Source organism: Rhinopithecus roxellana, chromosome 8 (genome assembly GCF_007565055.1).
Source record: "Rhinopithecus roxellana isolate Shanxi Qingling chromosome 8, ASM756505v1, whole genome shotgun sequence".
NCBI classification, from domain to species: domain Eukaryota; kingdom Metazoa; phylum Chordata; class Mammalia; order Primates; family Cercopithecidae; genus Rhinopithecus; species Rhinopithecus roxellana.
In genome coordinates this window covers 45,147,435-45,159,921 of record NC_044556.1, presented here as the reverse complement: position 1 = coordinate 45,159,921, position 12,487 = coordinate 45,147,435, and the positions used below count along the sequence as shown (strand labels likewise).

At 43.0% G+C, this 12,487-nt stretch overlaps 1 protein-coding gene across 1 annotated transcript; it reads right to left on the bottom strand.

Moving 5' to 3' along the window:
• Positions 1-7,371: 7,371 nt before the first annotated feature.
• Positions 7,372-12,256, bottom strand: RPTN (repetin). The gene is made up of 2 exons (XM_010363311.2): positions 12,119-12,256; positions 7,372-11,379 (listed from the first exon to the last, which is right to left on the bottom strand). Exons 1-2 carry the CDS (start codon positions 12,254-12,256, stop codon positions 8,095-8,097), a joined length of 3,423 nt encoding a protein of 1,140 aa, XP_010361613.2. The 3' UTR covers positions 7,372-8,094.
• Positions 12,257-12,487: the final 231 nt, after the last annotated feature.

Here is a 12,487-nt window from a genome sequence, read left to right as displayed (position 1 = left end):
AAGAAAAGTGTGCACAGTTCAGTCAGAGTACCTGAAAATCAACAGTAGAAAGAAGGATTTGTCACTGAGGGATGACTAGAAAAGATAAGTTTTGAATTGGACTTTCAAGGAGTTGATGGTTAGGAATTGTTGGGTTTGAACTCCAAGGGAGAAGAAGAAGTAAGGAAGTATCTAAGGAGTGAGAAAATAGAATGGTCACAACTGGATATCCTGCAGTTCAGGGAGGGCATTTGTGGTGCTGAGGGAAACCTAGCTATCTTTTAGGGGTGTTTTTTAAGTGAGGCTTGTTGGGATGTGTTGCACAGGAAATCTGAGAGAGAAAAATGTTGGGTACTGTGTATCGAGAGAAGGAGAGGTGAATGAAAGCAACATTACCAGTAGGATATGACAGTGGGCATAGAATGGTGGTGCCAGACTTGGAGGAAAAGAGTCATGATGTGATGCAGAGAGTCTGTTCAGTTGAATTTGATTTGGCAAGCATCCACCAAATATTTACCTGAACTATTCTAGGTGATACAATGATATACAGAATAAGGTATGAACCTTTTCTTGAAGAAATGTGTGTTAGTTTTGTGTTGCTATAAAGGAGTGCCTGAGACTGAGTAATTCATTTAAATAAAGAGGTTTGTTTGGCTCATGGTTCTGCAGGCTGTACAAGCAGCATGACGCCAGCATCTACTTTCTTTCTGGTGAGAACCTGAGGAAGCTTACAATCATGGCAGAAGGCAAAGGGAGAACAGGTGCACCACATAGCAAGAGAGGGAGCAAGAGAGAGAGAGGAGGAGGTGCCAACCTCCTTCAAACAACAGCTCTCACATGAACTAACAGAATGAGAACTCATTCATCACCCAGGAGGGCACAAAGCCATTTATGAAGGATATGCCCCCGTGACCCAAACACCTCCCACTAGGCTTCACCTCCAACGCTGGGGATCACATTTTGACAAGAAATTTGGAGGAAACAGACATTCAAATCATACTATTTTACCCCTAGCCCACCCAATCTTGTGTTCTTCTCACATTGAAAAATATAATCATCTATTCCCAACAGCCCCAGAAAGTCCTAACTCATTCCAACTCAAGTCCAAAGTTCAAAGTCTCTTCTGAGACTCAAGACAAGTTCCTTTCACCTATGAGCTTGGAAGATACAAAACAAGTTACTTGCTTCCAAGATATAATGGTGGCACAGGCATTGGGTAAACATTCCCATTCCTTGGCCAGGTGTGGTGGCTCATGTCTGTAATCCCAACACTTTGGGAGGCTAAGGCAGGTGGATCACAAGGTCAGGAGTTTGAGACCAGCCTGGCTAACATGGTGAAACCCTGTCTCTACTAAAGGTACAAAAAATTAGCTGGGCATGGTAGCACATGCCTATAATCCCAGCTACTCAGGAGGCTGAGGCAAGAGAATTGCTTGAATCCGGGAGGTGGAGGTTGCAGTGAGCCAGGGTCACGCCACTGCACTCCAGCCTGGGTGACAAGATGAGACTCCATCTCAAAAAACAAACAAAAAATCCCACTCTGAAAGGGAGAAATTGGCCAAAAAAAGGGGCATTAGGCCCCACACAAGTCTGAAACCCAGGAGGGCAGGCATTAAACCCTAAAGTTTCAAAATAATCCTTAACTCCATGTCCCACATTCAGGGCACTGATGCAAAGCGTGGGCTCCTAAGGCCCTGTGCCTTTGCAGGGTGCAGCCCCTGTGACTGCTCTTGTGGGTAAGAATTGAGTGCCTGTGGCTTTTCCACGCTCAGAATTTAAGCTTCTGGTGGCTCCGCCTGGGCACTTGGGCTTTCCCATACACCCTCTGAAATCTAGGTGGAAGCTGCCAAGCCTCCTTAATGCTTGCATTCTGTGCACCTGCAGGCTTAACACCATGTGGACACCTCCAAGACTTACGGCTTGTACTCTTTGGAGCAGGGCCCAAGCTGTACCTGGGGCCCTTAGAGTCCCAGTTGGAGCCAGAGCAGCCTGAATGCAGGGAGCAGTGTCCTGAGGCTTCACGGCACAGCAGTGTCCTGGACCTGGCCTTTGAAACCATTCTTTCCTCCTAGGCCTCTGGGCTTATGATGGGAGGAGCTGTTCTGAAGACTTCTCAGATGGCTTTGGGGCTTTTTTTTTCATTGTGTTGACTATTAGCAATGTACTTCCATTTAGGCATTCAAATGTGTTTAGCAAGTAGTTGCTCTGCAGCCTGCCTGAATTCCTCTCCTGAAAAGCCTCTTTTCTTCTGTACTACAGGGCCAGGTAGCAAATTTTCTGAATTTTTATGCTCTGATTTCCTTTTAATTAGAAGTTCCAACTTTAAGTCACTTCTTTGCTCCCATATCTGATCATAGCGTGTTAGAAGCAGCCACACCACATCTTGAATGCTTTGCTGTTCAGAAATTTCTTCTACCAGATACTAGATCCCTAGCAGCCAAGCTCTTTGTTACAGTGTAACAAGGGTGACCTTTGCTCCAGTTCCCAGTAAGTTTCTCATTTCCATCTGAGACCTCCTCAGCCTGGCCTTCACTGTTCATATTTTGATCAGTATTTTGGTCACAACCACTTAGCAAGTCTCTGAGAAGTTCCAAACTTTCCCTCATCTTCCTGTCTTCTTCTGAGACCTCCAAATTCTTCCAATCTCTGCCCATTACCCAGTTCCAAAGCTGTTTCCACATCTTCAGGTATCTTTATAGCAACACCCCACTGTCAGTACCAATTTTCTGTATTAGTGCATTTTGCATTGTTACAAGAAATAATAAGAGACTGGGTAATTTATAAAGAAAAGAGGTTTATTTTGGATGTTAACTCTTCAGATTGTACAAGAAGTGTGATGCCAGCATCTACTTCTGGTGAAAGCATTATGAAGCTTTTAGTCATGGTGGAAAGTGAAGGGCAAACAGGCATATCACATGGCAGGAGACGGAGCGAAAGAGAGAGGGAAGAGGTCCCAGGCTCTTTTAAACAACCAGATCTCACATGAACTCATGGAGTGAGAACTCACTCATTACCACAAGGACAGCACCAAGCCATTCATGAAGAATCTGCCCCCATGACCCAAATACCTCCCACTAAGCCCCACCTCCAACATTGGGAATCACACTTTAACATGAGATTTGGAAGAGACACACACCCAAATCATATGAAAATGTATTAGTTAAGGTTCTATTGAAATAATGTAGGAGAAGAAAAGATGATACATACCAGGTAAATGAGCAAGGAGAGATCAGATTATAAATCACTTTTGCATATATCATCTGTATTTATCTCTAAGAAACTTTGGAATTTTTAAACTTTGGAATTTTTTCTTCAGCTTGTATTTTAGCTTTAGAGGGTACATGTGTAAGTTTGTTACATAGATATATTATGTGACACTGAGGTTTGGGGTATGAATCACATCATCCAGGTGTTGAGCTTAGTACCCAAGCTTAGTACTCAGGAAATGCTCAAAACAGGAAGTTTTTCAATCCACACTTCTTTCCCTCCTTCCCCACTCTAGTGGTCCCCAGTGTATATTGTTCCCATCTTTATGTCCATGTGTACTCGGTGTTTAGCTCCCACTTATAAGTGAGAACGTGTCGTATTTTGTTTTCCGTTTCTGCATTAATTTGCTTAGAATAATGGCCTCTAGCTGCATCCATGATGCTGCAAAGGACACGATTTTGTTTGTTTCTATGGGTATGTGGTATTCCATGATGTATATGTACTACATTTTCTTTATCCAATCCACTGTTGATACGAATCTAGGTTGAGTCCATGTCTTTGCTATTGTGAATAGTTCTGCAATAAACATATAAGTGCATGTGTCTTTTTGGTAGAAGAATTTATTTTCTTTTGGGTATGTACCCAGTAATGGGATATAGCTCTGTTTTAAGTTCTTTGAGAAATCTTCAAACTGCTTACCATGGTGGTTGAATTAATTTATATTCCAACAACAGTGTATAAGTATTCTCTTTTCCCCACAGTCTTGCCGGCATCAGTTGTTTGTTGACTTTTTAATAACAGCCATTCTGACTGGTGTGAGACTGTATCTTATTGTGGTTTTGATTTGCATTTCTCTGATGATTAATGATGATGAACATTTTTTCATGTTTGTTGGCTGGCTGCTTGTATGTCTTCTTTTGAAAAGTGTTTGCTCATGTTCTTTGCCAATTTTTAAATGCAGTTATTTGTTTTTCTTTTGTTGGTTTAAGTTCCTTACAGATATTGAATATTGGACCTTTGTTGGATTAATAGTTTGAGAACATTTTCTCCCATTTTGTAGGTTTTCCATTTACTCTGTCGACAGCTTCTTTTGCTGTTCTGAAGAGCTCTTTAGTTTGATTGGGTTCCACTTGTTAATTTTTGTTTTTTTTAAACTGGATTTTTAAACCCCATCTTACAGATGAGAAAACTGAGACTTAAAGAGACAAATTTTTTAAGATCATAAAATTGGTAAGTGGTAAAACTAGGTCTTAAATGTAAGTCTTTTTAAAATTTTAAATCTCAACTTTATGTATATAATTGGTCAGTCACTGTGCTTGATGTGAAATATAAAACTGTGAATAAGATGCAGTTTCTGTCTTCTGGGACCTTATTGCTTGATGGGAAATAGATGAGTTAAAAATTTTGCTTCAACGCAATCTGATAAGCTCTATGCTGATGATAGGTGCAGAAGGTGACATCAGTCCCAAGAATGATTTTGGCAGGCAAAGATCAGGACAGCATCTAAGTGGAAGAAATTGTATAAGCAATGACATGGAGGCTAGAAAGTTGTCCTGTTAAGTTGGAGTCTAGGGGCATTGTTGGAAACTGAGTTGGAAACATACACTGAAGCCAGATCATGGAGGGCTTCTACGAGCATTCAACCAACACTTATTTATTGGATGTACATCATGACAAGTTATTGTCTGAAATGCAGAGATTACAGCAGCAAACAAAACAAATAAAATCCTTGTTCTTATGGGCCTTACATTCCAGTAGGGAGAAAAAGACAATAAATGAGTAACATAAAAACAAGGTATCAAATATGAAAAGTATTAAGAACATTGGCAGCACAAATGAGGAATATGTGGTAGAGAGTGATTGGGGTGATACCGTTTTAGGATAAATGACAGAGAAGGCTTCTCTCACAAGGCAACTTTTTAACCGAGACCTGAATGAAATAAGGATTGAGCCACACCAAGATTGAGAAGAAGACTATTCTGATCAAAAGAAATAGCTGGTTCAAAGGTCTCCAGGTGGGGATCAGCTTGTCCTGCTACAATCATGGAAAGAAGGCCAGAGTGATTAGAAAACAGTGATGCAGAGGAGAATGGTGAAAGATGAGGCTTTGCAGGGCCCCATCCTATAGGAAGGTCCTGAGAACAAAGTTGTATTTTATTCTCAATATGGAGGGAAGCTACTGGGAATTTCAAATAGGGAGTGGCACAGTGTGGTCTACCTTTTTAAAAGGGATGGGGAGACCCATAAGGAAGCTGTATTCTAGGAGAGGTGGCCTGGACTGGGATGATGGGAGTAGAGATGAAAAGAATCATGGATTTGGGCTGTTTTGTATTTTGGGATAGAAAAAAAAGGACTTGGCATGTAGATGATGCACTGATTGTTGAGCAGCTTCCGGATTTTAAGTTCTTTCACCCTGATTCTTCACCTTCTGATTTAGTTTGCTGGGGAGAGTTTAAGTTACAGAGAATATTTGTGTAGGAGACTCTTCCTACACATGAACACATGTGTCATTTAAACAGCAGCCAACATATGGGCATTCTCACTGATCTTGAGGCCCAGGACAAGCCATGGCCCTTTGCGTTTTTCTCTGTCCCCCAGGATCACAGTCCTAGCTTAGATGCCTTTCTTCTAAGTCCTTCTTAGGACTCTTTCTTAGTCCTTTTAGGTATAGCTACTTACACCCTTGGTGTCATAACAGTAATTTTCTTGTACTTATGACATTGTGCCTTGCATAATGGTTGTTTGCTGTATGTATTGGTCTTACTATATTTTTATTTTCTTCAGGAAAGCAGCTATTATTATGAGTTATCATATTCTTCCTATGGTAAATACAACGTTCCTATCTCCTTCTATATTTCCTAGACTTATTTGCAGCTAGACTTCTAGATGTGAATTAATGTTTTTCCAACTAGGCATATTTGCATGATATTTGGAAGGTGAAAGTGAGTTAGAGACCATCACACCAAGATTTTGGCTTTTTTTTTTTTTTTGTAAATAAGGTTATAGAGACATGTTGATAGGCAATTTTGGCAGCAGTGTCAGAGGCTTCTGAATCACATGTTTCTGATTTTTGGATTGCAAGTCTGGTAATGTATTGAACTCAATAGTCCCTGAGGTTGATTTCTAATTTCTAATAATTCAGCCCTTATTGTTCTAGGCAGTAAAGCCCTTATTGTTCAAAAGACCTAAAAAGGTTAGTTTCATTCCTTGATCCATAACTAAATGAGGAGTTAATTCAGTCTCTCTTGTTTGTCCCTGTGGTTTATATGCAGTAGATGCCCAATTAATGTCCAGTTGAATTTATTACAAAGCCAGACTTATTTCCTCCGTCTGTCCACTTATTCAAAAACAATTAGTACCATTAGACATCACTGGCTATATTAAGTGCTGAGCAGTACAAGGTTGAGTAAGATACGGTCTTATTCCCAGTTTTCCAGGAGAGAAAATTACCATAGAGTGTGGGCCAGATGATATAACAGAAGTGAGTGTGAACTTAGAGAAAGCAGCGTTTGGAGTGTCCAAAAAGGCTGCTTAGAAGAGGTGAAGTTTTAGTTGGGACCCAGAGGATGCCTAGGGTTTTTTCAGGCAGAAAATAGCAGGGAGGTATTCCATGCTGATGGGATGGCGTATTCAAAGATATGAATTCATGAATGATCAAGTGTACTAAGAAAAGGTCAAGTCCTTGGTGTGACTGGAGCATTGGATGCTTGTGGGAGGGGCCTTTCATGTGACTAGGCTGGGTAGGTCATCTGATCAGATAGTGAGGCTTATGTGACACATTGAGGGATGTAAATTTTTTTTTCAGGTCACTGGGGAGCCACTGAGGAGAAGGGCCATTAAGGCAGTGGAGATGGAGACGTGAGAAGAGATTCAAAAGTTATGGGGATGTAGAGTTGGGAAGACTCAATGACAATTTGAATGTGGCAGTGAGGGAGTGGTAAAGGTAAAATATGACTAAGTAGAGGGAGGAAGAGCTGAAAATTGTGTTTAGATTAGTTTCATTTTGACTCTTTGTTATTTGTTTTGTATTGATTCTTATTTTTTTTCAGTGCCCAGGAACTCAGGGAACAAAGACATTTTAGAAGTCAAGAAATAAGGTGTTATTTTTGGGAAATGGCTCAAAAGTGAAAATAGCACAATCTTCCCACAGTGAAGAAAGAAAGGAGTCATGAAAGTCATTGCTCATCAATTATTTATTAGATATTTTAATACAATTCATATTCTGCACATAGATTTTCTTGAGAAGAGTTTTCAGGTCTTAGGAGCTATGGATCAACAGTTCTGATCCCCTGGAATTTGCAAACATGGGACATATACTTTCTCTCTGTTTTATATAATCAGAAACTAGAAAGGTATTGAGTTGGAATGGGTTCATTCAGCTCTAGTGATAGGCACTGTTGGACAGTCCCTCTGGTGTGGAATAAGAGTCTGGCATGGGAGATGTACTAAACATCAGAGATGTACTCTATGTTCTCGGCTCTCCTAGCAGCCTTCAAATGAGTTTCATTCTAGTCTAGACTATGAGGCTTGAAATTCCTGATGTTTTATCTTTATGTTTCTGAACTTTAAGAAGTGTTCTACTGTTCTACCTTTCAATGATTCAACCAGGTCTCAGAGGTCAAAGCACGAAATGATTTAAATACCCAAACTGATCAACATTAAGATATGATTATTTCACCCAATTTACCACCTAGATTTCACTGAATCAGAAAACCCTAGAATTGCTGCTCAAAAAACCAAAAATCCCTTACATGAATACTAGTACTCAAAAACATCCTTGCAGGTAGATACAGCAGAGGATAGAAGGAAGAAATACATTCTTGACCTCTTAAGTAGAATTAAAGGTGAACTCAACATATAGGTTTCTTTTTTGACTTTGTGTTGCTTTACCTCTGGTGCTTGCATTGACTAGTATCGATAGGATTTCTGCTCTTGCACATAGTCATAGAGGGGGTTGGGAACAGTAGCTGCCTTGGTAGGGTGACCATGCTGTTCTCTGCTTTGGGGCCTCCCACTGATCTGAGTTGGATAGAAGGATGGCTCAGTGTGTCTTTTCTGTGAGTCTTGGCTCTGGTCATCCTCATTCATGTGGAATTTTTCTCTGTTAGGACAGCTTCTCTGGGTCACTTGGGATTTTTGATTCTGAGATCCTTGATACCTCTCTTTCTCCTCATAGTTTTGTCTATTATGTTGTTGCTGATGGTTTTGATCCTCTTCATGGGTTTGCCCATCTCGTCTTTGACTGTTCTGCCCATCTTCATGGGTTTGTCTGTCTCGTCTCTGGTGGTTCTGCTCATCTTCATGGGTTTGCCTGTCTCGTCTCTGATGGTTCTGCTCATCTTCATGGGTTTGCCTGTCTCGTCTCTGGTGGTTCTGCTCATCTTCATGGGTTTGCCTGTCTCGTCTCTGGTGGTTCTGCTCATCTTCATGGGTTTGTCGGTCTCGTCTCTGGTGGTTCTGCTCATCTTCATGGGTTTGCCGGTCTCGTCTCTGGTGGTTCTGCTCATCTTCATGGGTTTGCCTGTCTCGTCTCTGGTGGTTCTGCTCATCTTCATGGGTTTGCCTGTCTCGTCTCTGGTGGTTCTGCTCATCTTCATGGATTTGCCTGTCTCGTCTCTGGTGGTTCTGCTCATCTTCATGGGTTTGTCGGTCTCGTCTCTGGTGGTTCTGCTCATCTTCATGGATTTGCCTGTCTTGTCTCTGGTGGTTCTGCTCATCTTCAGGGGTTTGTCTGTCTCGTCTCTCATGGTTCTGCTCATCTTCAGGGGTTTGCCTGTCCTGTGTCCCACATGGACCTTTCTGACCCTCATGACTGTGTCTATCCCAACTTTGATGGCCCTGCTCTTCCTCTGCCCAGTGGCTCTGCCCCTCGCCATGACTCTGCCTGGTCTTGGCCTGTCTGTGGCCCTGCTCATTACTGCACGATTGCCAGTCTCTCCCTTTGTGACAAAGTGGTCTTTCTTGTTGGATGTGTGCTAAGAGTTTGTGTTGGTGGTGTTGGCTATCCTCTTCAGGCTCCCATACCTGGTGGCTGTTCTCCTGTGAGTCCCTAGACTGGAATCCCTGTCCCTGGTTTTGGTACTCTTCCTGTCCTGGAGTCTGTTGACTTAGCCTCCCTGATCTTCCTGATTGCTCAACGTAAGAGGCTTTTCTTGTTCCTTCAGTCCCTTGGAAGTACTTATTTTGCCCTTGTATTTCCCCAGTCTGTGATTGAACATAGCGGGAACTCTGGCCTTCTCTGTCTGTCTGACCATAATGATAACTCTGGCCTTGTCTGTCTGTCTGACCATAATGGGAACTCTGCCCTTGTCTGTCCGTCTGACTGTAGTGGGAACTCTGGCCTTGTCTGTCTGTCTGACCATAATGATAACACTGGCCTTGTCTGTTCGTCTGACCATAGTGGGAACTCTGGCCTTGTCTGTCTGTCTGACCATAGTGGGAACTCTGGCCTTCTCTGTCTGTCTGACCATAGTGGGAACTCTGGCCTTGTCTATTTGTCTGACCATAGTGGGAACTCTGGCTTTGTCTGTCTGGCTGACCATAGTGGGAACTCTGGCCTTGTCTGTCTGTCTGACCATAGTGGGAACTTTGGCCTTGTCTGTCCATCTGACTGTAGTGGGAACTCTGGCCTTGTCTGTCCGTCTGACTGTAGTGGGAACTCTGGCCTTGTCTGTCCATCTGACCGTAGTGGGAACTCTGGTCTTGTCTGTCTGTCTGACCATAGTGGGAACTCTGGCTTTGTCTGTCTGTCTGACCATAGTGGGAACTCTGGTCTTGTCTATTTGTCTGACCATAGTGGGAACTCTGGCTTTGTCTGTCTGGCTGACCATAGTGGGAACTCTGGCCTTGTCTGTCCGTCTGACCATAGTGGGAACTTTGGCCTTGTCTGTCCGTCTGACTATAGTGGAAACTCTGGCCTTGTCTGTCTGTCTGACCATAGTGAGAACTTTGGCCTTGTCTGTCTGGCTGACTGTAGTGGGAACTCTGGTTTTGTCTGTCTGTCTGACCATAATGAGAACTTTGGCCTTGTCTGTCTGGCTGACCATAGTGGGAACTCTGGCCTTGTCTGTCTGTCTGACCATAGTGGAAACTCTGGCCTTGTCTGTCTGGTTGACTGTAGTGGGAACTCTGGCCTTGTCTGTCTGTCTGACCATAATGATAACACTGGCCTTGTCTGTTTGTCTGACCATAGTGGGAACTCTGGCCTTGTCTGTCCTTCTGATTGCAGTGGGAACTCTGGCCTTGTCTGTCCATCTGACCGTAGTGGGAACTATGGTCTTGTCTGTCTGTCTGACCATAATGATAACGCTGGTCTTGTCTGTCCGTCTGACCACAGCCTAATTCCTGACCCAGCCTCCCAGACTGTCCACAATAAGAGCCTGATTTCTGTTGATTTGTTCGGTTAAAGCGAGAGTCTTGTCCAAATGTTTCACACTGTTGTGCAAGTCTTTCAGCCTGACCATAATGAGAATCCTGAACTGGTTTTTCACACCCATTTAAGGCAAAGATATGTCCCTGCCATTTAGTCTGGCCCCTGGTAGATTTGTGACTCACTTTTTTACCAGAGCCAGAGCTGGAGTCTTGACTTTGTCTCTCTGACTGATCAAAGCTGAAATCCTTGTCTTGTCTCTCAGACTGATTGTGGTGAGAATCTCTGTCTTGTCTCTCAGGCTGACCGTGGTGGGAATCTCTGTCTTGTCTCCCAGGCTGACCGTGGTGGGAATCTCTGTCTTGTCTTTCAGGCTGACTGTGGTGGGAATCTCTGTCTTGTCTCTTAGGCTGACCATTGTGGGAATCTCTGTCTTGTCTCTCAGGCTGACTGTGGGGAGAATCTCTGTCTTGTCTCTCAGGCTGACTGTGCTGAGAATCTCTGTCTTGTCTCTCAGGCTGACCATGGTGGGAATCTCTGTCTTGTCTCTCAGACTGACTGTGGTGGGAGTTCTGCCTTTCTTCCTTGTGCCTCTGTCTGTGTTGTGTACCTGTGTTTCCTGGGAACTTATGGTCTTGTGCTCTTTCCTGCCCCCTTTCTTGCTGCGAGGTCCTGCCTCCATATGACTTATTGTCTAGCTTACGATAGCAGGCTTGGACCAACTGGAACACCAACAAGAGGTACTCATGAAAATCAACATGTCCATCTCGGTCTTGATCTAAGAGGTTCAAGATGGTTTCCACAGTCTCTGGGTCATTTGGTCTCTGTTAGGAGATAAAACAAAGAGCAAAATCAGATGCTTTCCTGTGCATACTAAGATGTGTATTAGTGTTCATGCCTCAATCCATTAGGTACTGCATGGACCTTCCTAGGTTGAAAAACCATTAATCTGAGGTGGTGTGGACTTGGCGCTAGTCTTTGATCAGTTGGTTCTCAGAACCTTGCTGGATCAATGGGAGCAGGGAGTAGATACACTTATTTAAAATCAGCTCCATTAGTAATTAATTTGATTCATTTCAAAGTTATCCCATTCCATCACAGGCTGTATCCTAGTTGTTTACCTCCTTTTCTTCTCACTGCACTGTGAGATCCTAGAAGGAGGGGAAGCTGATTTTATTCATGTTTGTATCCCTTGTGCCTAGGGGCGTAGAGCAGGTGCTCAGTGACTCTTCATTGGTTGAATGAATGAATACATGAAAAGATGTGTGGATAGCACTAAAATATAGAAATCAAGGTATGAATCTTACATCTTCATCTGAGAAATTATTCCCTGTTACCTTGAAGTTATACTCCCTCCTGTTCAAACTCAGATACAAGGAGGTGTGTGTGTGTGTGTGTGTGTGTGTTTGTGTGTATGCTGGGAGAGAACTACTAAGGAACTGCCTGAAATTCCTTTTGTTATAGGGTGGAGCAAGACCAAATAAAACAATGCATCCAACTCTGGTGCAGGTGTCAAAGTCATTCACACTTGATCCCATGGGGCTATGTGTCTGTGTATCTCACCTGGAGGATGTCTCCAAACTCAGCCAAGAGCAGTTGTTTCAACTCCTCCTTGCATAGTAAGGTGCAGTCCCCTTTCTCTTTGGCATATTTGTGGAACACCTCGATCACACTGAGTATGCTACTCAGGAGTTGAGCCATTTTGACAAATACAGGTGAACCTAAAAGAAGAAACAAGATTTCTCCTGCCCTTAGGATAATGACCATGAAACAGCATTTCCATAGGGAAAGTGAACCCTCTGGATCTGGGAAAAAGTTTAAGAAGTGAGAGAGCCCCTTCTTAGCTGTACCCCTCCTTTGCCTTGACTCACAGTCAGGGACCAAATACCATTGCTATAGTGGGAGATGGTGCAAACTTGGTTCCCCTGCTAT